At 36.9% G+C, this 26,050-nt stretch overlaps 1 protein-coding gene across 2 annotated transcripts in view; it reads left to right on the forward strand.

The window, feature by feature from the left end:
* Nucleotides 1-26,050, forward strand: part of Tpk1 (thiamin pyrophosphokinase 1) — a 323,577-nt gene that overhangs the window by 160,970 nt on the left and 136,557 nt on the right. For both annotated transcript variants that reach the window (XM_034519348.2, XM_034519349.2), the window contains one exon: nucleotides 5,237-5,332. In XM_034519348.2, coding sequence (XP_034375239.1) covers nucleotides 5,237-5,332 — 96 coding nt within the window. The remainder of the gene's footprint in view (nucleotides 1-5,236; nucleotides 5,333-26,050) is intronic.

Here is a 26,050-nt window from a genome sequence, read left to right on the forward strand (position 1 = left end):
AATGTAGGTCTTTAAGGTAGTTTTTGCTTATATCAATTATATATAACTTATATGAATGATAAAATATGAATACAATATCCATTTATATGTATCTACTATAAAATGTAAGCTACTTTTTTGTGAAGAATTTTTCAAACTGTTTCCTTGGCTTCTGATCTTGTGATGCTGTTTTGAAACTATCACAGTGAACAGATCCAAGCCTGCAGAAAGGACTGTTGTGATATTAGTGAAGACATGTTTATTCTCCAAGTACAGGACTTTCTGATAAAGTTAATTTATAGAGAATGTGGCTTAGCACAACAGCTAAAATACTATTCCAGACGTCCAGACTACCTGCCAAAAGAAAAAATGTGATTTACGAATGAACTGAAAACAATTTTTCAGGCATGTATTAAACATAAGCAAGCATTTCTAGGGTTTTTTCTGAACGGCAAGAAGAAGTTGAGACCATCTTTCTGTTTTCCTTTCTCATGAGTAATCAAATATAATTTATGCTTCTAGTATTTGTGTTTTATTTCTGCTGGACTGTGTTCTTAATATCTAGAACATATGATAATGATAATAATTGCAGATTTTATTTTATCAGTGTTTAGCACTGGTTTTTGTGCATGGTAGGCCTGGTAGAAGTGAGCTATTAACACCCCGCCCCCAGAGAATGCACAGCATTATTTAACAGAGCTGCAGACATATAAGCCCTAAATAGTAGTTATATGGTAACTTATAGTTAAATTTATGTAACTTTTTCTCATTTGTATTTATGGGTTAAGAGATGCTGGATAAATGAGATTATTGTTAACTCAGAAGCTAGAACACAATTCTTAAAGTGGTTGCTCTTTCTTCCTTCTCACTTCTCCCTCTAGTGTTTGTACTTTAGAAGAGTCCATGTTGGTACTGTGGCTTTACATCTTCAAAAGATTATTTTTCAGTTAGAACAAAATCAGGATAACCTTGCATCAACATATACTGAACTTTGTGGCATGAGACCAGATGTTTTTGTTTTAAGTCACTGTGAACTACAATTAATGAAATATAATACTAGAAGAAATCACAATCTACCTTGAGAAATTATTATATTCATAGAGAGAACTTAGTAGAATTAAGTTATGTAAGTACTTGTTAAATGACGAAAAAATCAAATACAAATATATGCAGTGTGAAATTGGAGCCACCTGCTGGCTCATAAAATAGTAATACTTTTTGGCTTTACGAGGCCGTGCATTTTATGAAACTACGAAAAAGCATTGATAGTGCAATTTTTACCATGCAGAAGCACTTTAAAGCAATTTAAGGTCATTGTAGTTTTAACCTTGTAGGGTTTACAGTGTGTTTCTAGTTAAAATGCATGTATTACAACAAGAAAACTCATCTTGCAGACTACTAATTAGAAACTTAAGTCCTTCTAACACTAAACACCATGGCCTTTTCTTCTAACTTTGTGGGTATAGGGTGTCATGAATGCTTTAAGTTTTTAATAAAGAAAAATATCAAATCAGTGAAAACTGTTCAGTGGCCTAGTGCTTCTGACTCTGTCAACTTAGCTTTTGTGTAGCCTGTTAAATATCGCCCTGTCTAATACAAAGATGTAAGGGTTGGTGGATAACTTCCGTACGTACCATCTTATCCTTTGCTGTCTCCTACTTCTCTTCTACTACATTTACTTCTTTAAAAGTTTTTAAATAAATATTCTGTATACAATGTAGCGTCATCACATTCATTTCTTAGGATCTACTTCCATATACCTCCACAATCCCCCCAAATATCTCCCTCCCTATTTTATATCCTCTTATTTCCCACCATTTACAGCTTGCATTCACCTTTCTGATATGTTGGATGCTAGACCTCAGGATGGAGGTTTTTCAGCTTAGATGCAGCTCAGAGCATCCAAGTCTTGTGTCCTCAGTTGTCTTGCTTTGTCTCAAATTTGTGGTCTCCTCTTTAAATAATTCTTCCCATATTTATACATATAAGTGTATACACACATATTTATACTTAAATATATCAATATATATGTATGTATGTTATATTGATATATGTGATATACATATGGCTCATATATATTATATATACTTATATATATAATATATGTCTTCAAGGCTGACCACTTGGTATTGGATAACTGGTTTGGGGTAGTTTCAGTGGACAAGATTATTTCTTCTGCTCTCTGTATTCCCTATAATTCTTTGTCTAAGATTGAGGCCCCTTGAGCTTTCTGTTTACCATATTAACATGTCCATTGGTGTCATCATTGTTTGGGCCTTGCTGAGGCAGTGATATTAATGAGATTTGATGGGTGTAGCTTTCCTGACCTTTCTAGGAGACAGGAGACACATGTCACAACAAGCTTTGTGTTCCTCTTACTCTTAAAATACTTTCTTCTCTTCTCCAGAACCTGTACAGGAGTCAGGAGTTTTTGTTTGTTTGTTTGTTTGCTTCTTAGAATTCAATATAGGAAGCTGTCAGGAGCAGACAGGTCTCTAATCAAAATGAACATTAATATAGAAATGTTTGTCACGTCAATTCTGTGGATTTCTGATGTTTTGAAAACCAACTATCCATGTAAGATAATCTGGACTGTTGTCTGTTAACTCCACTCAGCTATCTCTAAACAAAACATAGGAAACACCCTAACAATAAACTCCAAGCCATGAATTTGCTATAGTCCCTTAACTCACAGGCTGTCCATCTCAAATCAGTTTAAAAAGTTAAAGAAGGACTGGATCTAAGCCTTGTATTCGTAAATGTGTTATACTGGTAGAATGCCTATGAGAGTAACAATATTCATCTCACTTTTATATCAATAAGAAGCTCGTATCAATGAAAACCTTAAAATTTGTAATCAAAGTAAATTGGTGCCATTTAAGAATTTATATCTTCATCTTGATAATAATTGTACAGATTTCTACTGATAGGTTATGGCTATGCAAGTGTGGTGTGGTGTGCTGGTGGTGGTGTGAGTGTGTGTGAGTGTGTGTGTGTATATGTATATATGTGTATGCACACATATGTATATATGTACCAGTCAGTACTAGCTACCATGAAATCTCTTGTTCTCTTGTTCTCTGCATTTTGATCAGTTGTGGACTCTAATGGTTTCTATTTGTTACAAAGGGAAGTTTCTTTGATATGAGGTGAGAACTACGCTTATCTGTGTATATATTGGTAAATATATAGAATGTAATTAGGAATTATGCTGACTTAATTATGCTGAAGTGGTTTATCTTCAAGATGCATGAATTCATTAGCCCTGGGTAATTTACTGTTTTCAACTTGCAGAGATGACATTTTTTAATTTAAGTATCATTCTCATTGAGCTGATTCAAGAAATATAAGGTATTTTTGCTTCCAGAAAGTAAAAAATATGTTCCTCCATGGGAATAATCACAATGTTTCTATCTATTCACCACCACAACCCCCTTTTATTACTGACTAAAAGTAATAAAATGCAGCTGACTAAAAGTCATCAGGACAATTGTAGTCTCTCAATCTGTAAAAATTTTCAATGGTTCTAGATTCTGTTCTGTCCAACTAGCATCGTCTCTGTGTCTGTCTTCTGGTTCTGTGAGGATAACTGGGAGGGTAGACTCATCTGAGAATTATCTATTGCTGATTGTATTCACCTCTTCAGGTTTATTTTCTTTAATGAGGTTGTTTTGTTTTCACAATTTTAAACAGAAAGACAAAATCTTAGTTGGTAAATGTGGTATGTTTAGCAAGAAGGCACTGTTCAGCCTATTGCCAATATACATTTCTATAAAAGTCTATAAATTTGTCTATATTTTATATACTTTGTATGTAATATATTCATTTGCTGCATGGAATATTTATTAGACATTTATTATTCGGGAAAATATTTATTTATTAGACACTTACTATATAGCAGACAGGTGCCAAAATTAAAAACAGTACAGAAAAGAAACCCAATTCCTACCCTCAGAGAGCTCTCCATATCATGGTAGTTGGTGGCAGCCTTATCTGTCATTCTTTTAATATCCCTAAGTATCTTGCATATGTCTTTTTTTTAAGACTGTTAACTTTAGATCAGTTGCTTCTTCATGCCCTTGCTTGATGATTATACCAAATTTCAATATTCTTTTAGGATCAGGAAATTATGTCTTTGATCTTGTAAAGATGACATATATGCCTTTTAGAGCATCATATATTTCTGAATAGTGAGAAATTAATTTTTTCACTGGTCAGTCCATTGTGAGGAAGTCATAAATGAATGAAGCACAGGTTGAGCCTGACATATTTAAAGAGACCTTGAGGTAAAAGAAGAAGCTTTAAATCTACCGAGGATGGTTTTTAGAATAATTTAGGAGTTCGTATGGGTGTTTTGTATCCTTGAAAACTCTTTGAATGGCAACTCTAATACACTAGATTATGTTTTAACTTTCCCTTACTCAGCTCCTTGTCAGAGTTCAAGAATTGTTTCACTTCTGAATTAAGAAGTATGGATTCCCACCCTGGTCTGATTTTATACACCTTTGTTTCTGTATGACACTGGTAAAGAAGATGTCATTTTAAAAACAGAGGTTCTTTAGCCATCTAAGTTCATAAGAGATGGTAAGCTGTGTTCTCCTGGTTTGTCCTTTAGACTGGGCTTGGGTGTCTTATAGATGGTCACATGTTATAAAGAAAGCAAAGAAGTTATAACTTCACCCCATTATGTCTCAAAGATAATTCATATGTGCATGCTGGAAGCTCCTTCTGCCGCTGCTGCTCACATGAGTAAGACTATAAAGGAATCTTACAAGACAGATTGTACTTAAAGTGTAAAATATAATCACTAGTTTAATATTAACTCTGGTTTTTTTCCATTCATGTAACTAAAGTGATGTAGTCTGCTTAAATAAATTATAGTTTTCAAAGAAATTCTTCCATTTTAATTCAGGTAATTTCACTGTGAGTAAAATTGATTATACTGGTATAAAATTTTTATGTTAATCTTGAATGTTATCACATCAGTATCTCTGAAGGACGGATTACATGTTAAAATATGTCCTTCCCTTAGGGAAAATGATTGACATAATTATCTCATAATTGTAACTTCATTCTTGATGTGTCCCTTTATGTGAAAGGAAAAAAAATACAAAAGATAACGATGCTGATTTTAATGAGGAGGTAGTACTGGCCTCCTAGGACTTATCTCATGCTAGGCCGTCTTTACTTTTGGAGCTTGTCCTTTGATCATGCACTGAAATCTTCATTCTCAGCATTCTCTGTCTTCAACATATAGGGCTGTGATCTTATTTCAACTCCTGACCAAGACCACACTGACTTTACCAAGTGTCTTCAAGTTCTCCAAAGGAAGATAGAAGAGAAAGAGCTGCAGGTAAGATCTGAGCCTACCAAAAGGGAGGATCCAGTAGCTGAGGTGCAAACGAGCCCATGGAGTTATTTACTCTTGTGTAGTTATTTGTGAACTTTCCTCTTTGCATATCACATAAATCTGGACTGAGCTGCAAATACATTACTGAGGGTGCATAGATAGAGCACAATGACTTTGAGTGACCTGGCATAAACAGGTGATCTGAGCCATGGGTAAAGGAACCCAAACAGGTTTCTGTGCCATCCTAAAGTGATCACTGAGTCATCATTTTCATACACTGTTGCCAAATAGAGCCACACATTTTGAAATATTTCGGTTTAACTGTTTTGTATTATATAAGGAAAACAAATATTGCCTTGATTTGGCCCATGAGACATCACTGCAAAGTTTATGTAAAGGAATAAAATATCACCTTTATTATTTTTTTAGTAAGGGAAGGTATCTACTGATTTGCCTTTATTTTTTTCTTTAATAATTTCTTTTATCTATCACTCAAATGTTCAATTAAATTAATTAGTACACAGCCTGTATTTTGTATACCTTCAGTACTTGTTGAAGTGGTATAAAATTTGTTTTAGGTTTCTGTTTCAATGAACACTTAGAAATATAACCAAAGCATAAATGAAATATTGTCTTTATTCTAGAAAAAGCAATAAATTAAACCAATATGCATTATTAATTGTATAATTTTATGCCCAGGGAACATCACTGTATATTAGAATGAGTTGGGTAGCACAAGTAGCAAATTCATGCCAATCTGATATCCTCAATCTACTACAGTAAGGTAGCCTGCAAGCCTACCTCAGACTGGTCCATACTCTATTTACATGATTTACTTTCACATGTTATGTGGTTTTCTCTTCACAAGGCTTCTTTAATGCCTCAGCTACCACTAGCATCTTTCACCCTCTACAGCAAAAAAGGGAAGTAACGTTGTGAAGGATTTCACATCCTTTTCCACCATTAGCCTACTTCACTCCTGGGATCTTCTTAGACTTTATGGATAACAAAGAGGATGAGAGTCCCTTGCCTGCTTCTCTGAATGGGGAGTGGGCTAGATCCACTGGATTGTTTATTCAAACACACAATGAGTAGCTGTCTGCCAGGGTGGTATGGTTTTAGGAGATGCAACTCTAAAAGAACTTATTCCCCAGGAGTGTGGTCTCTCAGAGATTTATTCCAGCACATATGTTTTAAGTTGAGGAATAAATCATTTTCTCTGTGAAGAAAAACCTTGTTAACTGTCATAATTGGCAAATAGTTCAATGTGCAGACACAAGAAAGTAATTCAGTGAACATTTCTCATCTCTGTTGTGGCTTTGCTGAACTATACCAAATAGTTCATGCTCCTTCCAGCAGTAAATTGCTATAATTTAATACTTGTTTAGCAAAACAGAAAACAGCCAATTGAGAATTAGCAACTTACCCATATATAGCTGACTTTGAGTTTATTAAGAAAATATTGTAAATCTTTGCAATTGTGTCTTTTTTCAAACATTTCTGCTAAAATTATTAAAAATAAGAATGTAATTATGTGAGTCCTATTTTGTATAATTGATAGTATCTATAATATAGTCATTATTTTTCAAAAGAAACAATTTTATCTAAACTCAACAAGATCTTCACATACAGAAAACTCATAGACTAGGGTAAAGAAAATGATCTGAAAAAAGTTTCAAAATAAGCAAATAATAATAGCAATTATTATTGAATATTATTATTAAGTCCAATGTACATAAAGCAATTACCTTGTCTTTTAGTTCTGTTGGACCTAGTTTTGGTGCTGCTGGGAGAGATGGGTCCTTGGCTCAAGGGTTTGCAGGAAAAAGCCTGGATTCCTTATGCTGTGTGCTAAAGGGGTTGTAGCTGGGTGGTGGTATACATGAACATTTGTGTAGAGAAAAATGGACTCATGCCTGCCCTAGTGGCCATGACCTCTGGAACACTCTAAGTCTGTGTCATGAATCCTATACTTCCAGGCTCTGTTTTGTAGCTCCTAAAACTTACCACTTTCCCTTTCCAGGTGATTTTACATGTCTGTCCCTTTGCTTGAAAACCTTTTTTGTTTTGTTTTTCTTTTCTTGTCTCAACTATACTTTATTGATTCACCAGGTTTTCCGCTATGATCAAATAGCTGAGGGTGTGTTCCTCCTCATCTTCATATTGCTTATTATTTCTACCCTAGTGCACTCTGAATGGTGTCACAAATTTTGGTTTTCTTCCCATCTTTATTATTCAACCCAAGAAGTTGAGGTCAGGTGCAGGTATTAGAGACTTACTGCATAAAGAGATGCTCTGTATGTTTGGTGAGTTTGATGTTTTATGAACATAAAGAATAGGACAGTTATTGGAAGGTTTATCAGAGAAGCTGTGAATAGGAGCAAAAAGCAGCAAAGGAAGGAGCAAGTTTAAAATCTCTGCACCATGAAGCAAGGACAGATAACTCGGGAAAAGTAGGAAAACACCTTATCCATTATTATCCTTATCCAAGACCTCATTCTTCAGGGTCTCAGATAGGAATGAGAATTAAATTAACATGAGCTGAATCAATAGAAGAAAAGCATATACATTTATTTAATAGAGACTTTGAATTACATAAGAATCACTGTAGACATATGAAATTCCAAAGTAGCATTTAGAAACAGTTACTTAAGTAATGGACTGAACAAAGAATATTTTTTTTATTGAAAATGACTTTTTTTCATACTGATTTTGGTTTCATTGCGATTATGGTTTGCCCTCCCACTACTCCTCCAGTTTCTCCCTACCTCCCCATCCATCTAGATCCAGACCTGTCTGCCTCCCATTGAAAAACAAACAGGCATATAAGGCATAATGGTAAAATACAATACAGTAAGGTAAAGCAAAACAAGTACATAAGCCGGAGTATGACAAAACAGCCAGGCAAGAAAAGGAGCCAAAGAAAATGCATAAGAAACACATATAGGTGCAGAGGGACACACACAGGAATCCCATAAAAACAGAAAACTGGAACCCATAATGTTTATACAAAGGACCTGTACGGTTAAAAATAAATATCCTGACTGAACATTATGAGACAAAGATGCCATTAAGTTTATTTCATGGCAACCATCTACTATTGGGCATGGGAGTAGTGTCTCCAATGACACAATCCTAGATAAAACAGAATTTTCATTTGCAGTTGTAGCTAGCTTCTGTTTAGGATGAAGGCATGTGTCCATTTCTCCTTTCAGCTCTTGGACCCCTGTCTCCATCAAACCCATGTAGGACCTGTGTATGCTGCTCCAGTCTTTGTGACTTATGTGTTTTGATCCTGTTGATTTAGGGGACCTTGTTTTCTTGGTGTCCTCCACCCATGTTGGCTCTAGCTCTATTCCTGCCCTGCCCTCTGCATGGTTCCCTGAACCCTGAGGGGAGAGATTTCATGAAAGCATCTAATTTAGGGCTGCACATTCCATGATCTCTCGCTCTCTGCGTGATGTTTGGCTTTGGGTCTGTATTTGTTACCATCTACTTCAGGAGGAAGTGTCTCTAAAGAAAGCTGAGCAAGGCATAGATATGCTTTCCTGGCCCTGGAATGGACAAGGAATATTAGTCATGGAAAAATGACTAAATTATTCACAGATATATTTTATTATTCCAACCAACCCCATTCAGGGTGCTCTTGGTCTTCCCACCTTTGAGGATAAACTGAAGACTATATTGTTCATGATGAAAACTTCTTAAGGTAGCTGTCATTCAGGCTGTAAAGCACAGTGATAGTAGTCTGCCCTCAACTGCACATCATTGTCTGCACTTTGGTTTCTTGTGACCAAGGTCAGTCTGAAAATATCGAACTGAGAAGTGCAGAAATCATGGGTTTCTACATGTTGCACCTTTGTGAATAGCTGGATAAAACAGTATTTTGTCCATTCTCCTTCAGGGTTGTGAATTACATCCTCCGTCAATCCAGGGTTTGCATATTGTATTTGCTAATCTCTCTTTAGTCATTTATTTGCTAGTTTGTGTATTGGATTGGTGCTCCCAGGATCCCAGTTCTGTTTGTCCTATTAGTCATCATACACCTTGTCATAATTCCTCCATCATTCATGCCCGTTCACCTAATCACATAGGCAAATTATTTCACATTGTCATAGAAGAAGGGCTGGTTCTGTACAGTAGCCTATTTAGAGGCAGAAACTCCACTCCTGTAAGCGTCCCTCTAGCATATTGCTGTGGTGTCCTATTTCATTGTTGCTTACTATTTTATTCCCATGTATTCAATTTAAGGAAGCACAATTTCTGTGGGTTTCTGTTGGATTTTTTAAACCTGGAATACAGTTTTTTGCTTGATGAATTAGCAAGAGGTAAACGTTAGAAAAAAATAATACAATATCCCCCTCGTCCATCCTTTTATCCCAGCATGAGATCATGAAAGCTTTTAAAATTTTCTTCCTAAAATATCTATATGAAATATAAGAAATAATCCTTTATGCTTCTCTTTTCCTAATAAAACACATTTTTCTACTTGATTTCCTTCCTATAATGTATAGATAAATTTGTCACCAGTTTATAACAGAAGGTACAAGATCCTGTTGCAAAATAAAATTTTAATTATAGTGTAGATAACTGGGGATACCCAGTGCACTTGAACGTAGGGCTATACCATACAACATTGAACTTTGGAGTATTGGATTAAATTCTCTTCTTAGCCTTAAGGAGTTTACTATCTAGAATATGAGATTAATTGAAAAGAATCACATGAATTATCTTTATTTCAAACCCATCTGCCCTCAAGTCCCATTCTTGTACAGAAGGGTTCTCTTATGCATGTGACTCTAGTGCTTTGCTTTCATGGGGCAGTATTACTTATCTATAATGGAGTCTTGAATAATTCATTATCAGGATGACATCTGATATGAATGCTCTTCAAACAACACTTACTTTCTAGTGCTCAAGTGATTAAACGCTTAATAACTAAATCATGCTATTCAGTAGGAAACATTAAAAGTTGTAAGTCCAAGCACCAAAAAGTTGGTGTTCATGTTCTTTGAATGAAGCAGGAATAAGTTTACAGTTTAAGACACTAAAAACAACAGGATATGTCTCCATAAGCCATTTACTGGTATTGTAGGGCAGTAGTTTCAATTACTTCAATTGCTGTTATATTTTTATATCTACACACACTTATATTTCTTTTGTTTTACTGAGCTAGGAAATAACTCTATACCCCAGGATGACCTGTAACTATTCTGCTAAAACTATCCTAGGATAGATTTGTATTATTTAATTATGTCTGGGTTGGAATTCTCCACTGCCATGAGGCCTGAGGCCTGTGTTAAGAATTATAGGTTGTCTTTTTTAAAAAAAACTCTTTTATTCATATAGGTACATTGCCCTTATATGTCAGCGAGCACTGTGTATTTTAGACTAGTTACAGGCATTAATTACCCACATTGGATTTAAGTATACATTATTTTTATGATGGCTTTATTTTGTGTATTGTAATCATATATCATAAATGTCTTGTTTGAAAAACTACCTCATTTGAAAACGAAATTTAAGGCTTATTCCATGGTTCCCTGAGAGCTTCACAGTTATCCAACTGTCTCCATGTGGCTTTTTAAAAACCCTACCTGACCTAAGGCCCTGAGCATAATTAACCCCCCTGTTTGGCCTCCCAGGCAAAATGTGAAAAGGTGTTGATATGTTCCCTTATACTGGGAACTTGGTATACAGACATGTATATCATTCTCACTATAGTGGGAACTGGATCTGGTGGGATTAATGAGCCAATATCTTTAACCAAATCTGAAACAAAATATAATATTGCCTTTCAGGCAGTCTCTCTATTTGTCTGCTGAGAAATTGTCACATATCAGAAAAGACTAAGAATGTATGACGAAGAATATAGTGTCCTAGTGTGGATCCTGAATTGGAAAAATGGTGTTGCTAGGCAGATGATGGAATGTGGACAGTTAGAAGTGAACAGCTTTGGTACTAGTTGTAGCCAATATTCCATGATTATAAGATGATAACACAAAATAACTGAGTAAAGTACATGTCTGCATTACCCTTGTAACCTTGTAATGTAAAAATGGTTTAGTGTAACAGTTTACTGGAAGAAATATACCCTGTCTTAAATATATTATTTCCATAGAACCTAGCACAGAACATATGTGATATGATTCACAGTGTTGAGAAGTGGATTCACTCACTTTAAAGGATGTCCTTAGAATGTTTCTCATTTGATTCTCTGCTTCATGGTTAAATGACTATTTTAGATAAAAACTTTGCTAGGAAATCTTAGTTTGACACTTGAAGTCATTTGAACTGGAAGAGCAGCCCAGGACTTCTCTATCTTTCCATATCCCCAAGGGATATACATCCTTGGAACTCTATCCTGTGTGGAGCAGCCTTAGGAGCTGTAGTAGCCAGATGGACTCATAAAGTTTGTTCTTTATTTCTGCATTCTTTAGGTGGCCTGGCAACCTTTTCATGACTCCTTATTGTCCCTCTTTTCCCAGGTCTCTCAGTGTTAACATTGCTTCACTCCTGCCTCCTGCTCCTTCTCTTATGTCCCTTGGCTTCTGTCACCACTTCTGTACCAATAATACTGTATTCTATAGCTCTACTCCAAAAAACACAAAAGCATATTTCTGTTAGCTAACAGTGGGGCAGAGGAACTTCAGTATCAAACAAAATTCATCATCCCGCTAACAATATCTCATTTCCCTTATCTAATTCAGTGGCACTGCCATCATCCACCTGTATATACATTTAAGCTACCTTATCTTCTGCACAATGGTCGATCACACTTACTTAAAATTCCCTAGTTTCTCTCGCTTGCATGCAGCTCTTTCTTTGCAGTCTTACTGGTGCTACATTAGCTGGGTTATTTTTATTCATTTTTGTTCACCCTTTTTTAGTCCCTCCATTTACTGTAAAGCCACACACTACATATTAATTGTGCATCTGCTTTAAATCATGACTTATCTCCCATTATTATATATTTGTTAAAACTAAGCCAGTGACTAAATGTGTTTCTAGTGGCATGTGTCCACATACAGAGGATTCTATGGCCTTCCCTTGCCCATTCACTCGTGATGCATGCTAGCGGCTTTCATTCTTCTCAAACATATGGATAGAATCATTCATATCCTCTTCATATCCATGATTACTAATAATGAGTATACTTAGTAGTAATCATAATTTAAATTTTTCTAAGCTACTAGTACTTATAACATTGTAACTAGAATCTAGGTGCTCAAGTTCTCAGACTTCTGTTTGGCCATGTGATAGTATGCAGCTTATATAAGTCTCCATTTTATTTTTTGTAAAATATGAGAATGAGTTTACTTATAACAGAGTCATTTGGTAACTTATGACCTCTAATACTGTCCAGTCTAGTACAGGAGACAGACAGGTAGCCATGGAGCAACTAGGTGTATCATAGATGCTGCACACCCACTGCAGGCAGATATACAACCTGTGTGTTCATCTTTTCACTGCGCATTTAGGAAAAACTGGGATGGCAAATAGTCTTTGTAATGAGAGTGTAGAATATAGCTTTTGAACAAGGTCTTCCTTGCCTCTCTAGTTAAGCAGAACTCCTCACTCGTCTTTTCTAGTCTACTAGATCAGTTTTCCTTATACTCTTTCTTGCTCTGTTATCTCCTTAGCATGGTGGCGTATGGCACACTTTACTTTCAGGAAATTTTTAATATATTTTTAAATGGTGGTAGAATGTATGCTTCATATGAGCAGGTACTTATATGTACCAGCCCCCTTTTCTGTCCACCATAACCAAACTGAACCTGAAACATGTAGGAGCTCCATCAGTAAGAACGTGTTCAAATTTGGAGGAATCCTGTTTAGTAAGCCTTGTTATCAAATGTTATTAAACGTTATTGCCAGCTCTAATTTTCAAAGCCCGTTCTGATTCCACATATCCTCTCCCATTGAAACTGAAAATGCTTCTGTTTTAGAAATACATGGTAATTACCATGGGTATATCTAATATTTATATTAATTATATTATCTTATAATAATATATAATATATTATATGGTGATATATATGGTTCTATATATCTCTATATTTGATATGGTTGTTTTATCTTATTGGATTTTGATACAGTGTGTGTTGTATTATTTTATATTAAGTATTAATATTAAGTATCTTATATTAAGTATTATCTTATATTAAGCTTCCTCTTGTAATGTATAAGTTGTTACTTCTAGAACTCCCATCTCTTTTTTTGTGTTTTAAGTTACTTGCACATGTTAAGAGAAACCAAAAATATACTGATTGCTTCATAAGGCATTGCCATTGTGAACTTGGTGATAACAAATATGTCTTAAAGAAACGATAGAAGGCCCTGTACTTTCCAACAGCAACTATGTAACTAAGCCATTGTTTGTAAGACATGCGCTACAAGGGTGACGATCTTTGGGGGAAGGAGGCATTGGGGGTTCTGGGCCTGTCTAACTCAGAGGAATGTTATGAGCTTGAATAGGTAATTTTTTATGAACTTCCAGAAAGGAATATGAAATAAATACTATATCTATCTACATATCACCAGCAGAATATAAATATGTTCACATATACCAATCCTCACTCTTTAGCACAGAAGCAGTGTTGTTTTCTTTGTCAAGTGCCACAGTAATTGAGACAAATGCTGTATAGGCTGAGTGAGGGACAAGGATGCAAGGAGAAGGAAGTTTCTGGCAGTCGGGTCCTAGCATATTGTTTCCTACATCCTTTTGCAGAGGCTTTCCAAAGAGAAACTCACATCTGTTTCTCCTTCACAGAGAACAGAAATCTGTTTTATAGTACTGTGCAACAAGAGAAAATAGATAAACCTAGTGCTTTGAAGTGGTTTGGGAGATGGGCTAGGGACATAAAAAGTGTCCTACCTCAGAGGCTCTGGCAGTCTAATTCATTCTTGCAAGAAGAGACGTGTGTGTTTATAGGCCCCAGGACAAAGGTTATGTTTATCTGATTACCAGGAATCTCAGCTTCATGACTCACTTGCCAGACGGAATTTCCTATTAATGTACCGAGTGACATCTTTGGTGGTTGCGAGGATCCTCTTCAGAAGACATAGGGCCTTATATGAAAAGGAATTTTATACCATTATGAAGATTCAGAAACCAGCACTGAAAAAAAGAGGCAGTGTCTTGAGGCCTTCCACAAGATAAGTTGTCATACAGTAGCATGCACTACCTTAGTAAATAGAAATTCACCCCCCCTTCTTTCTTTTGTCAAAATATTAAATTCAACAGCACCTGCATTAATAACTAAGATTATCCACACTGATAATGTATAGTTTTTTAAAAAGTGATTTTTGTATAGGTACAATATAATGCCTGTTTCACATTGATAATGTTGTATATTTTTTTAAAAAGTGAATTTTGTAAAGCTGCAAAGTCATGCCTGGAAAGCCTGAAATGGTGTTCTAGCATGTCACACAGGTGACTATGTAGAGCATATCCTCAGTAGTGATTGATTAGTGATCAGGGGAGATCCATGACTCTTTCCCTCTGCCTAAAGTATACTCTACTTGTATTATCTGAACATCATTATGGTCTCAGAATGTTCCCTTAAGTATCAGAAGATGGACTCCTGCATGCTCAGTTTCCACCCTTGGCTCTGGAGATGGAATCAGAAAATGCTTTCAAGCAATATGGCTTTGTTTCTTCACATCTCCATTTTTTTCTTCCTTCTTTCCTTCCTTTTCTCCTTTGTTCATTCCTTCTTGGCAGCTGTGAGATTTGCAACTTGCCTCCCCAGGGATTTCCTTTTAAGCACTAATAAACGTCCCTCTAGTGTCCATTTGAACTGTTCTTTCCCTTCCAGCTTCACTCTGTATCTGTTTTTAAATTTGCTTAGTAATGGGACTAAGAACCCCAAAGAGGGGACTCCGACTTCCCAGGAATCACAGGATGGCTCTGCTAGGACTCCTCAAGATTTCTGGTAACACTTCTTTCATGCCTTTTAGTTCTTCAATTGGAAGAGAAAATGAAACCATTCCTGTTCTCCTAGATAGCAAGAATACTTGGATATGGAACCTAAAAGCTGAGCAATTAGAAGTGATGACTAGAATAGTGATTATCAAAGGCTAGAGGAAAGAACTGGTTAAAGTGGAATGTAAATATGTTGACTGGTATGTACTAAGTTAGTTAGAATCAGGAAGTTTTGGTGTGCTTTGTCCAGTTAGTTAACTGTAGACAACTATGTGCTATACTCTTCACAAAACTAAGATGAAGGAATTCCTGGGATTAACAAGAGCAAGGAGAGATAAGGAATTCAAATGCCATAGTTACTAACAGAGTTTAAAATTATTCTCAGCCTCTGGCCAGCATCCAAAAGAAAAAGACTAAGAAAAAGAAAAACAAATATTTACACCTTTCTGAATTGGGAGTCAAAAATGGCCGACCCAACCTAGTCTCATGGTGGGCTAGGCTTGACTCCAGGGACTACACTAGTGAGCAAGAATTCTCGGAAGGAAACACATATTATTTTAAGGAAAAACGCCTTCCTAGGGTTAGTTCCTAGCCAGGTTCTTAACCAGCCCTACTAGACTAACGCCTAAGGAAGGAGAGTAGGGCGTGTCTCTACCAACAAGTAGATGGATTTCTCACGGCACCACCCTGCTGTCTTTGTATGCCTGCCATGTGTCATTTAATATTAATCTGCAGCTCTGTGTTGTTATAATGATAGATTTCTTCCTTTGTGCAATTGAATGGTTTTCCTTTGTTTCAGGAAAGCCTCACAGAACTCAAAAAAATGCTGCCCTCATGATTTTAGTTTATCATAGACAAGAATACACATTAGAGCTGGTGGAAAGGACACAGAGAAAGTTTCGTGAGGTTCTTAAGGTGCGCAACCTTTCCAAACACAAATGTTCAAACATGTGAACTTCATACTGAGTGCTGAGTTTCTACTGAGACTTCCTTATGAAGCTTCCTTACTTTGGATCTTTGGTCTTATAGCTGAACTTAACTATAGAATATATGTATATATATTCTATATATATATATATACATATATATAGAATGTATATATGTATACATATATTCTATATAGTTCATATATATATATAGAATAGAGATGAACTCTCTATTCTCCTTCACTAAAGAATCAAGCTACTGCCAACAAGTCCCACATCTCCACATCTAATCTACGGTCTTTCTGCTGTAACCAGCCTCCCGTCTGAGGTTTGCTTGGAGCCTACCATAGCCTGTTGTTTATGTAGACTCGGGGTGAGTCAAGTGGCCCATGGGTTACTAGGGTTACTTAAGATTTTTCAAGGTCTGTTCCAGGAATCAAGGGCAAAGGCCAAACAAGTTGTCTACTATGTATCAAGAACTTGGTCCCATTTCTCTATCCATCCTGTTTTCTTTTAAATTTCTATAGCATTCAATTACTCTGGTATATGTACTGTGGATATTGTGGATATTGACACATTAAAATTTATATTTTAAGATAATAATAAAAAAAGAAAAGAAAATGCTTTCAGCTGTCCCTGCTGCTCCTCTTTCTTAAGGGCGGTTCAGTGTAATGTTCTTGGTCAGTGCACTGTCCATATGTGTGCAGATCTACATATGTGGTAGAAATAGCAACACACCGCTTCTCTTCTGAGTATCTTCCTGTCTAAACACACATGAATGTGTATCTTTCCTACCGTAAACCGTTGAATAGAAATATAACGTATTAGGAAACAGTACTGTCTGAACTCGTATTGATTACCTTTGATATATTTCAGGTGCCTATAATTAACCTGTAGGATACTGACTTTTAAAAGCATTTATAGATATAAAACATTTCAGTAAAAAATTATTGTCAAATAAATACTGTAGTCCAGATTATAAATTTACTATGATACTCATATGGAAACTATTCAGCAAAATGGTAAATTGCATTGTGAATATCTTCAATGTAAATCTAAGCATGATGACATGATAAATATTATATTCATATGGATTAATATGTATGCAAACTAACTGCACTGAAAGAAGTAAGCATTAAATAATTCATGTCACTGCAGTGACATTTTCATTTGACATTATAAAATGATCCAACTCATATCTAGAAACCAAAGTGCTAATACCAAGTACAAATTTGCTACCAAAACATTCTATTCTTAATGTAGAAACATAAGCTATTTATATTCCACCATCTTGGAATATCAAATAATTATGCCACAGCAAGTCTGATAGCTACCCATTATAAACTACATAAAAACAGTGAGGAGAATTTTATCTAGTAAGCAGTGAGGAAATAATGCATGAAAAACACTGCAAATAGTCAATTCTTACTCACCCAGAAGTGGGAACCAGGCATTTGAGGTATTATGTTAGATAGGCATATGAAGCTAAGTATTATTTTATGACCGAGGCAAAGCAAGAAATGCTGTGGGGTGAGAAGTGATCATGATGCAGGGTGTTCTCATTGCTATTCCAAATGACCACATATGAAAAAACATGGGTCTGTGGGACCAGAGTCAGCAAACTTCCAAATGGTGTGAAAGCCAAGCTGCCTCAGCATGAGGAGGGTCCTGACGAAGCCGGGAATGGGAGCAGTGCTAAAGCAATAATGACTGGAGTCAGTAGTGGATGCGAGCTGCCAGTTCAGGTGCTCACTCTTTGCCCGAAGATTCTCATCGTTTTCCTTCCTCTCCTTTCTTCCTTCTCCCTTCCCATTTTTTGCCTTTTCCAGGAAGCCTGAACCCAGTCTTTTATTTACCAAAGCTACACCATCAAGGCTTTGATCATTCTTAATAGTTTTTTAGAAATCCTCAAATTTACCTACACTTCATGAATTCCAGATCATTAGTCCCAAATCCTGCTTCCTTAAAACAGAAAGTAAAGACAAAGCAGAAGCACATTTCTTTGTAGTTTTTACACAGCCTGCACTTCACGGGTAGCTAGGCACAGCTCTTGAGGCTTCCAAGTACAGCAGACAGCAGTCTTTAGTAACTGTTTTCATGTAAAATCAGACAGGTGACAAACTGCCTAAGTTAAAATGATTCTTACAAAGTTTTTAAATATATGCAAGTAAAGCACCTAGCTCTCTCTGATATCTCTCTCAACATTGTCATCTCCAATGCTTCAAGTAGTTAGGAGAACAAGGCACTAGCCTTGTATGTGCTTATAAGGCATCCTTTAATTCTCTAATCTTTTTTTCCTCATCCTAACAATTCCATAGGCTCATGCACTCTCCTAATACTACTGTTTCTAGATTATAAACAAGTCTTTCTCCTATAAAATAAACACATCTTTCATTTGTTTATATTTTATGGATTCCTTCTTTTGCTATCTATGCCTTTTCTTCCTGAGAATACTTTAACTCTCTATCCTTGATGTCCCCGAGTTCACCCTGGCTAATTAAAGCACCAGTCATTGAACCGTAGAGTACATGTGCTTCCTCATGATTCCAAACTCAAGGTCAAGTCTGGCAATGAACCATTTCTCCAAAGGACCATGTAGGTTTGTATGGCCTCTGTGGTTGTGTTGTCTAGATCCTTTCCCATGGCACTAAAGGCCAAGCAGAAAGACTGTTCCTCATCCTGCACAGCCTCATGACCACCTCCATTCCTCATTCTTGAGGACTGCATCTGTTCCCTTTATTATGGAGTGATTAGGTCTGAGTAATGGGGGAAATATATTCTCCAGAAAGAGAGATTGAAAGTAAAATAGAAGACAGTAGGTCAGCTTCAGGCCAACAGGAGTCATAGGCACACATGGGGATCATGGGAGTCAATGGCGTGGCACCTTGCCTTATGTAGCTATGCTGGACACAGCACCTTTTCTTTACCTGAGCAGCTATGACAGTGAAGAAAGATAGCACACATTTTATTCTCTGAGATCCACAACCAAGTTTCCACAGAATGGGAAAGAGGTTGTTCAAGTTGAGAGTCCTATCAGATATTTATTTTGATTAGAGCAAAACATGCATGTTAGAAAATTTTTTAGCCATTGTGAAAACTTTCAGTATGCTTACTAGGATTTCAGAAACAAACTTTTCAGTGTTTCATTTGTATACCAGTCAGTAATTTAGCCTCAATAGGCAACATCTATATAATATCAATTGTAATAACCTTTCTAAGTCTACTTTCAATCACTGCAAACTTAGGAATATGTCATAAGTTACAAGTTTTCAATTTCATCTGAATAACTACCATGGGAAGATTGCTATGATGCGAACATTGCAAACCATGAATGATACAGCTTCCCATTTCTCCAAGGTGTATAATCTCACAAGAATACTTTGAAATTCTCTTTCCCTAGAAATACATTCATATCCTGACGGTGAGAAATTTGGACATTGTAATTATCTCCAATAGGCTTTATGATATTTTTGCCATTTATTCATACACACTCTTATTTACTGTCATTTTACTCACACATAAATATATTACTGACTTTTCTCCACAAAGCTTTTAATTTTCAGCAGAGTTAAGTTGAACAAAATTATGTAAACAAAAATTTTGAAAGACTCATGAGAGATTGTTGTATTCTGTTCAGCTCTCCCGGCCATTCTCTTCCAATGAGTGGAAATGTAAATCCATGCAAATAGATTTGCTTCTGAAATCTATTTGAGTATTTACATTAAGAAGGCAAAATAATGCATTTCTACATCTTCTGAGATGCCATATTTGTTTTGTTTTAACACAAACCTATTGTATTGCTAGAGATCTCATTGCTATTGCTTGGCAAACTGTGGTGCACTCCATCAAGGAACTGTGAGCGTGCAAGGGCCCTTCCTGGGCAAGCAGAGCATCATTACTATGGCTTTGGTATGGATGACTGTATAAACCCTTTCCGGGGTAAATTTTAGAAAGCATTTGAGTACTGTGTGAGTGAACTCAGCCATTATACTACACACTGCTGTGTATCTAAACCAAAGTGCTGCATGGGTGTTTAAGAGCAGTATAAGAACAAGGAATGAATATGAGTCTATGTTTACACAGAGTGGGAAGAGTTGAGGCAAGTAGGAAAACGCATCCCTTTCTACACAGTATATGTAGAGTCCAAGAAGGGAAACGGTCACTTCAGTCATCGGGACCAATTCGTCAGGTCTGCCTTTAGAGAATCTGTGATCTCTAGGCCAAGAATTTATATCTCCAGGTAAATAACATCACAAGATGATTTTTTAACAAGTAGTTTCAGGTTGGATTGAAGAATGTAATGACAGAAACCAAGTCATTTGCATCCCCCCTCCCCCTGCTTCTGTGAGGATGATCCTACACCCACCCACCCACTTCTGCCTCACTGCCTTGGCATTCCCCTACACTGGGGCATCTAGCCTTCACAAGACCAAGGGCCTTTCCTCCCACTTATGCCCGACAAGGCCATCCTCTGGTACATATGTGGCTGGAGCCATGGGTCACTCCGTGTATACTCTTTGATTGGTGGTTTAGTGTTGAGGACCACACTCTGCCTCAACGCTTTGGGGCTAAGTGCTCTGGTCAAGAGAGAGAGTGGGGCCGGAAGGGCAAGAGATTCGAAGAATGGAGACAAGACAGAGGTTCTGATCAAGTCTCTAGTCTCATTTATTGAAGGGAAAACTGGGGTATTTATACGCTTTTGCCATGTGCCTTGTAGGCGCATGGATACCACGTGCCTTGCAGGTGTTGATATGACGTAAGCCTTACAGGCGTGGATATCACGTGTACCTTATAGGCATGTATGGCATGGATAGCACATGGACAGCACGTGAACTGCATGCCTTGCAGGTGTGGCTACCACATGCTCCTTACAGGCATGTATGGCATGGATAGCACGTGAACCGCATGCCTTGCAGCTGGGGACAGTAAACAGCAAAACAAAATATGTGGGATATCAGAGTGTGCTTCAACTGTTGTAGGCTGTTGAAAAACAAGTCTCACATCAGGGTATATGGCTCAAGATGGCTGCAAAGCTGATAGCTGCCTTCTGCTAAATGTCGGCTCCCAACAGTTTAGTCCCTGGGAGCTCTGGGGGTTCTGGTTGGTTGATATTGTTGTTCTTCCTATGGGGTTGCAGATCCCTTCAGCCCCTTCAGTCTTTCTCTAACTCCTCCATTGGGGACCCCGTGCTCAGTTGAATGGTTGGCTGCAAGTATCCACCTCTATATTTGTCAGGCTCTGGCAGGGGCTCTCAGGAGACAGCTATATCAGGCTCCTGTCAGCATGCACTTCTTGACATCCACAATAGTGTCTGGGTTTGGTGTCTGTATATGGGATGGATCTCCAAGTGGGGCAGTTCCTGGATGACCTTTCTTTTTGTCTCTGCTTCACACTTTGTCTCCATATTTACTCCCATATTTTCTTCCCCTTCTAAGAAGGACTGAAGCATCCACACTTTGGTCTTCCTTCTTCTTGAGCTTCATGTAGTCTGTGAGTTGTATCTTGGGTATTACGAGCTTTTGGGCTAATATCCACTTATCAGTGAGTACATACCATGTGTGTTCTTTTGTGATTGGGTTACTTCACTCAAGATATTTTCTAGTTCCATCCATTTGCCTAAGAATTTCACCAGGAAAGGGGATAACATCTGAAATATAAATAAAGAAAATATCCAAGAAAAGAAAAGAAAAAAAGAGAATGCAATGACAGTAAGTCATGGGTTAGTTGCAAATTGTTTGAAGATTAAACTTATTTTTACCATTAGGGTTTTCAGAAAATAGAGACCTAGACATTAGCATTAAAGTGTCAACTTATTATTCAGTTTGTTGTTTGTTTGTTTCTGTCTTAAGTCCTCAGAAAAATATTTACATATAAACATTTAATATGTGTCTTAGCCACTCTACTAATTGTTGTTGCTTGAGAACAGTAAACTGAAGAAGATCTAGCTGATTTGAGAATATCCTATTTGTTGAAGCAAGTGCCACTGTGTTTGTATTATCTGCAGCAGAAGTTGGTAGAAAGGGTGACAGGTTGACATTGCCTAGCCTGGCTCTCTGCTCTGCCCTGCGGAGATACAGAATAGCAGTATGGAAACCAGTAGACGTTCCTCAGCAAAAGTAGCACCTTTGCATCTTGGACTTGTATAGCCACATGAACTGAGGGAAGTAATGTTACTTAGATTTACCTGGCTGTTTTCATTTCCTGTATCATTCTGAGCTCAAACATGCTCTGACAGCTCCTTTTGTTTTATTTATTCTTCCACACTTTCATCAGTGTGCACATAATGCTCTTTGAGCAAAGTCCCCTCCCATTATCCTTTGTTATTCCCTTCCATCTGTCATCAAATCCCTTCTTCTTCCCAAGTTCACTTCCCAATGCCATGTCTTTGTATGTGTGTGTGTGTGTGGGTGGGTGTGTTGTGCCCCACTGCAGGTTTGTTTGTTATTTTTGTTTGTTTTTTCCAGACAGTTCTCAATCAACAACATGTTGCACAAAGTACCTGTCCTAACAAGCTTACTTTCTTTTTTTTTTTTTTCAGTAAGGTAATGGAGTAGTGATCCTTGGTGATTACTAATCACAGCCTTTCCAAGGAAGGAGCAGAAAGGCCATGGTCTAGAGAATTACAAACTTGTGGGGAATTTTGAGAAGGAAAATATTTGTGCAATTTAACTGTGGGGTGTGAGTTGAGGACTTAGGTTAAGATATATCACTGGAGGGGAATCTTACAGACTCTGAGAAAATGGAACTTAATTTTAAGCAGAACCTTGGTAAGATCAGACTTGAGACTGTAGAAGAAACTATCATTACTAAGTAGATGAGTGTTTAGCTTTTATACAGTTCACCATTTAGGTATTGTCTAGGCAAGGGCCAGTATGGTTAACCATGCAAAAATGCTCATGCATTCATCAAATCTATGTATTGGAGGACAGAACAAGAATTATTAAAGAAAAATTGTGAATTTGGTATGTGTTAACTTACCGTTGGAAGTATTGTTTATTCCGTACCCACATAGGCTGGCATTAGCTGTGCCATGCCCTGTGATGGGTGGGATTCAGTAGGATCCCTGATGCCTCGGGCTGTCAATCCTCCACTTGTAGTGTAGCCTGTGCTGTGGTCAGAACAGCTAAAGCCTTCGCTTTCTCTGCCTTCTTAATTTGTTTCATGCCAGTCACTAGAATTATTTTATACCCTTACTAAAACATGTATTTTAAATATTTTGTTTTGCTTTAAAACATTTTCTTTTGTGTTTTTTAAATTACCATTAGAATATCCTGGCTCTAATTAATTTGTTTGCTTTCTTTTGGCCTAATTCTTTTGTCTGTGGATGGTGTTTGCACTTCCATCTTCAAATTACAACATGCGATATAATTTAACTATAATTTTCATCATTGTGCAGTGTAGATTTTTGAAAGTTAAAGACTGGTAAGTGTGCCAAGTAAGCTGACTTAAACCCATGTGTTTAGTTTTGTTAGATTGACCTTGCTGTCCTTTGTTCCTTCCTGTCTTAGTCAGGGAGAACATGTCTTAGTTTATACAGCAAAGTCCCTCCTTCTGTATTCTTGCAGTAACTATTTATAATATTTGCTTTTACTTCCATAAGGTCTCACTATGAACATTAAATTATATGATCACCCTATCAGGGAGAGCCACAAGGAACTGCCCATTTATGCATTCCCAGAATTCAATTTCTAGAAAGTAAATGTAATTAAAATACGCTGACTGTCACTGTTCTTACGGGAGATGGTATATGCTGTATCTAAGTCTTTTTGAGGTCAAAGAGAGAAAAACTTGTCATTTGGTTATGGAAAGGTTTTTATTGCCTTAATAGAAAAGTAAAATCACATCTTCCCTTGGAGTTAAATACTTCTCAGCTAGCCTTGCCATGGCTCTGTTAAGACATTTAAAGCAGAACCCAGTGTTCGCTCATTTCTCAAAATAAAACAGTTTCCACTACTATTTTACTTACCATGTTAGAAAATGAGAACATTACAAGGGGAAAGAAGCGAAAAGAATCTTGAAAAACATGCTAGTAAATTTAGTTCAGACCCTCGGCTAACTGTTAGCTGGCTATTCAGATATGGATACTGTAGGTAGCTCACTGACTAACGCAGGATTTTGGAATAGGTTTTTGCTAAATGTAATGACCTTTGAAAAGCCAAAGATATCTTTTATTACCACCACACCTTGTTAACTAATAAGATCTTTTTAAATAATCCTGACTTGAGGATAAGAGATACATATAAATCAGTCAGGATTGTTTTCTTTTTTCATATTTACTATGGCAAAAAGGAGAGCACAGTGTTTTCTGGCATGTGTATAGATGTGATTACAAACATATAATTACATGACACAACATACAAACCAGTAATAAGAAACTGAAATTTTAAGCAATAGAGAATTATCACTAGATAATCACTCTTTCTTGCCATTGCTAAGCATTAGTGACATTAATTTCTCATTTACCAACCTTTTTGTCAATAATATTTGTCAACAATACTGTGTTGTAAGCATGGTAAATTCCATGTATTTCAAATGCTCCTTCCATTGTACCTACATCTTGTTTCTTTTAACCCTCCTTTATTTTCTTACCACACTAACTCAGGTTTGTCCACATGTACATATCTTAATTGTATCTATAACACTATTGAAAATTCCCCATAATTCCTATTTTATCCATCTCTACTTGTGCCCTGGTCCCATTCTTCCTTCCCTCCAACAATTATATCTGATGATCTCTTCTTGCTGTTCTCTCTTCTTGTTTCACTCATCCATCTGTTCAGTGAACACACACTGGCTGCTTGTGTGTGACACTTTATTCTAAGTTCTAGAGATAGAAAAAGACTCCACCTTCATATTAAGGGTAGTCTATTTCTGGCAGTGACCACAGGACACACTATGTCATTAAACTGTTTAGCATTGCATTGTATTATGAGAAATGTGAGAGTTATAAAAAATAAAGTAAAGGAAGTAAAGCAATCAAATAAGTATCTAAGGACAATTGCTCTAGAAAATAGTTGCAAGTACAAAGTATTTGAAATAGGAAGGTGTGATGTGTAAGCAATAAGAGAGACAAGGGAAATATTCCTGGAGTAGAGAAGAAGCTGGAAAGAGGGTGTGGGTAAGATCACAGAAATGTCCAGAGAACAAATCCTTCAAGCATTTGTAAGCACTTGTTACAATCCCTGTAAATCTGTGGGATAGTTTTGAGCAGAAGAATGCCATGATAAGATTGACATTTTAGCTTGATACTTTTTGTTACTATATTAAGGTAGATTGTACACAATACAGACAGAATCAGTCACTGTTAGAGGCTACTACAATTCATGGGAGAAATAGAGGTTGCTCACATTCCCTCTTAAGCATTGGTGGCTTGGTCCTGGTTCTATAGGGAAGATAAGTAAGGAATTGTGAGGTATAACTCAGTCATTATTCTGTGGGATTTGTCTGGAGCAGTTGCTTATGGGATGGATATGGAGATGGCTGGTAAGTAAGCAGCTGGATTTACCAACCTGGACTAAAGGAGAGAAATACCCACATCCGATACTCAGACTGTAGTGATTTTCTTTACTGCTGTTTAGTAATTCCTCATTCAGATCTGGCAAAAGGGCGCTGGAAACTTTTCGAAAATGCCTGGGTTAATATATTCTCTGGAGCCTTACTGCAGGCTGTTCTCAGAAGCTACTCCCGCCATTCAACTGTGGCAACCTCTTCCCTGTCCTTGGGGTCCATGCTGCCAGCTTCAATCTGAATATAGTGTGCCCCGCTCACCTGTATAAAGCAACTCCTGGTCCAGTGGGTTTACATGCATTTCTCAGTCCTTTACTATTTGCCACATTGCAGCTAATACACTTCAAAAACCTCTGTGGT

This window comes from Arvicanthis niloticus, chromosome 15 (assembly GCF_011762505.2).
Source record: "Arvicanthis niloticus isolate mArvNil1 chromosome 15, mArvNil1.pat.X, whole genome shotgun sequence".
In the NCBI taxonomy this organism is placed as follows: Eukaryota; Metazoa; Chordata; class Mammalia; order Rodentia; family Muridae; genus Arvicanthis; species Arvicanthis niloticus.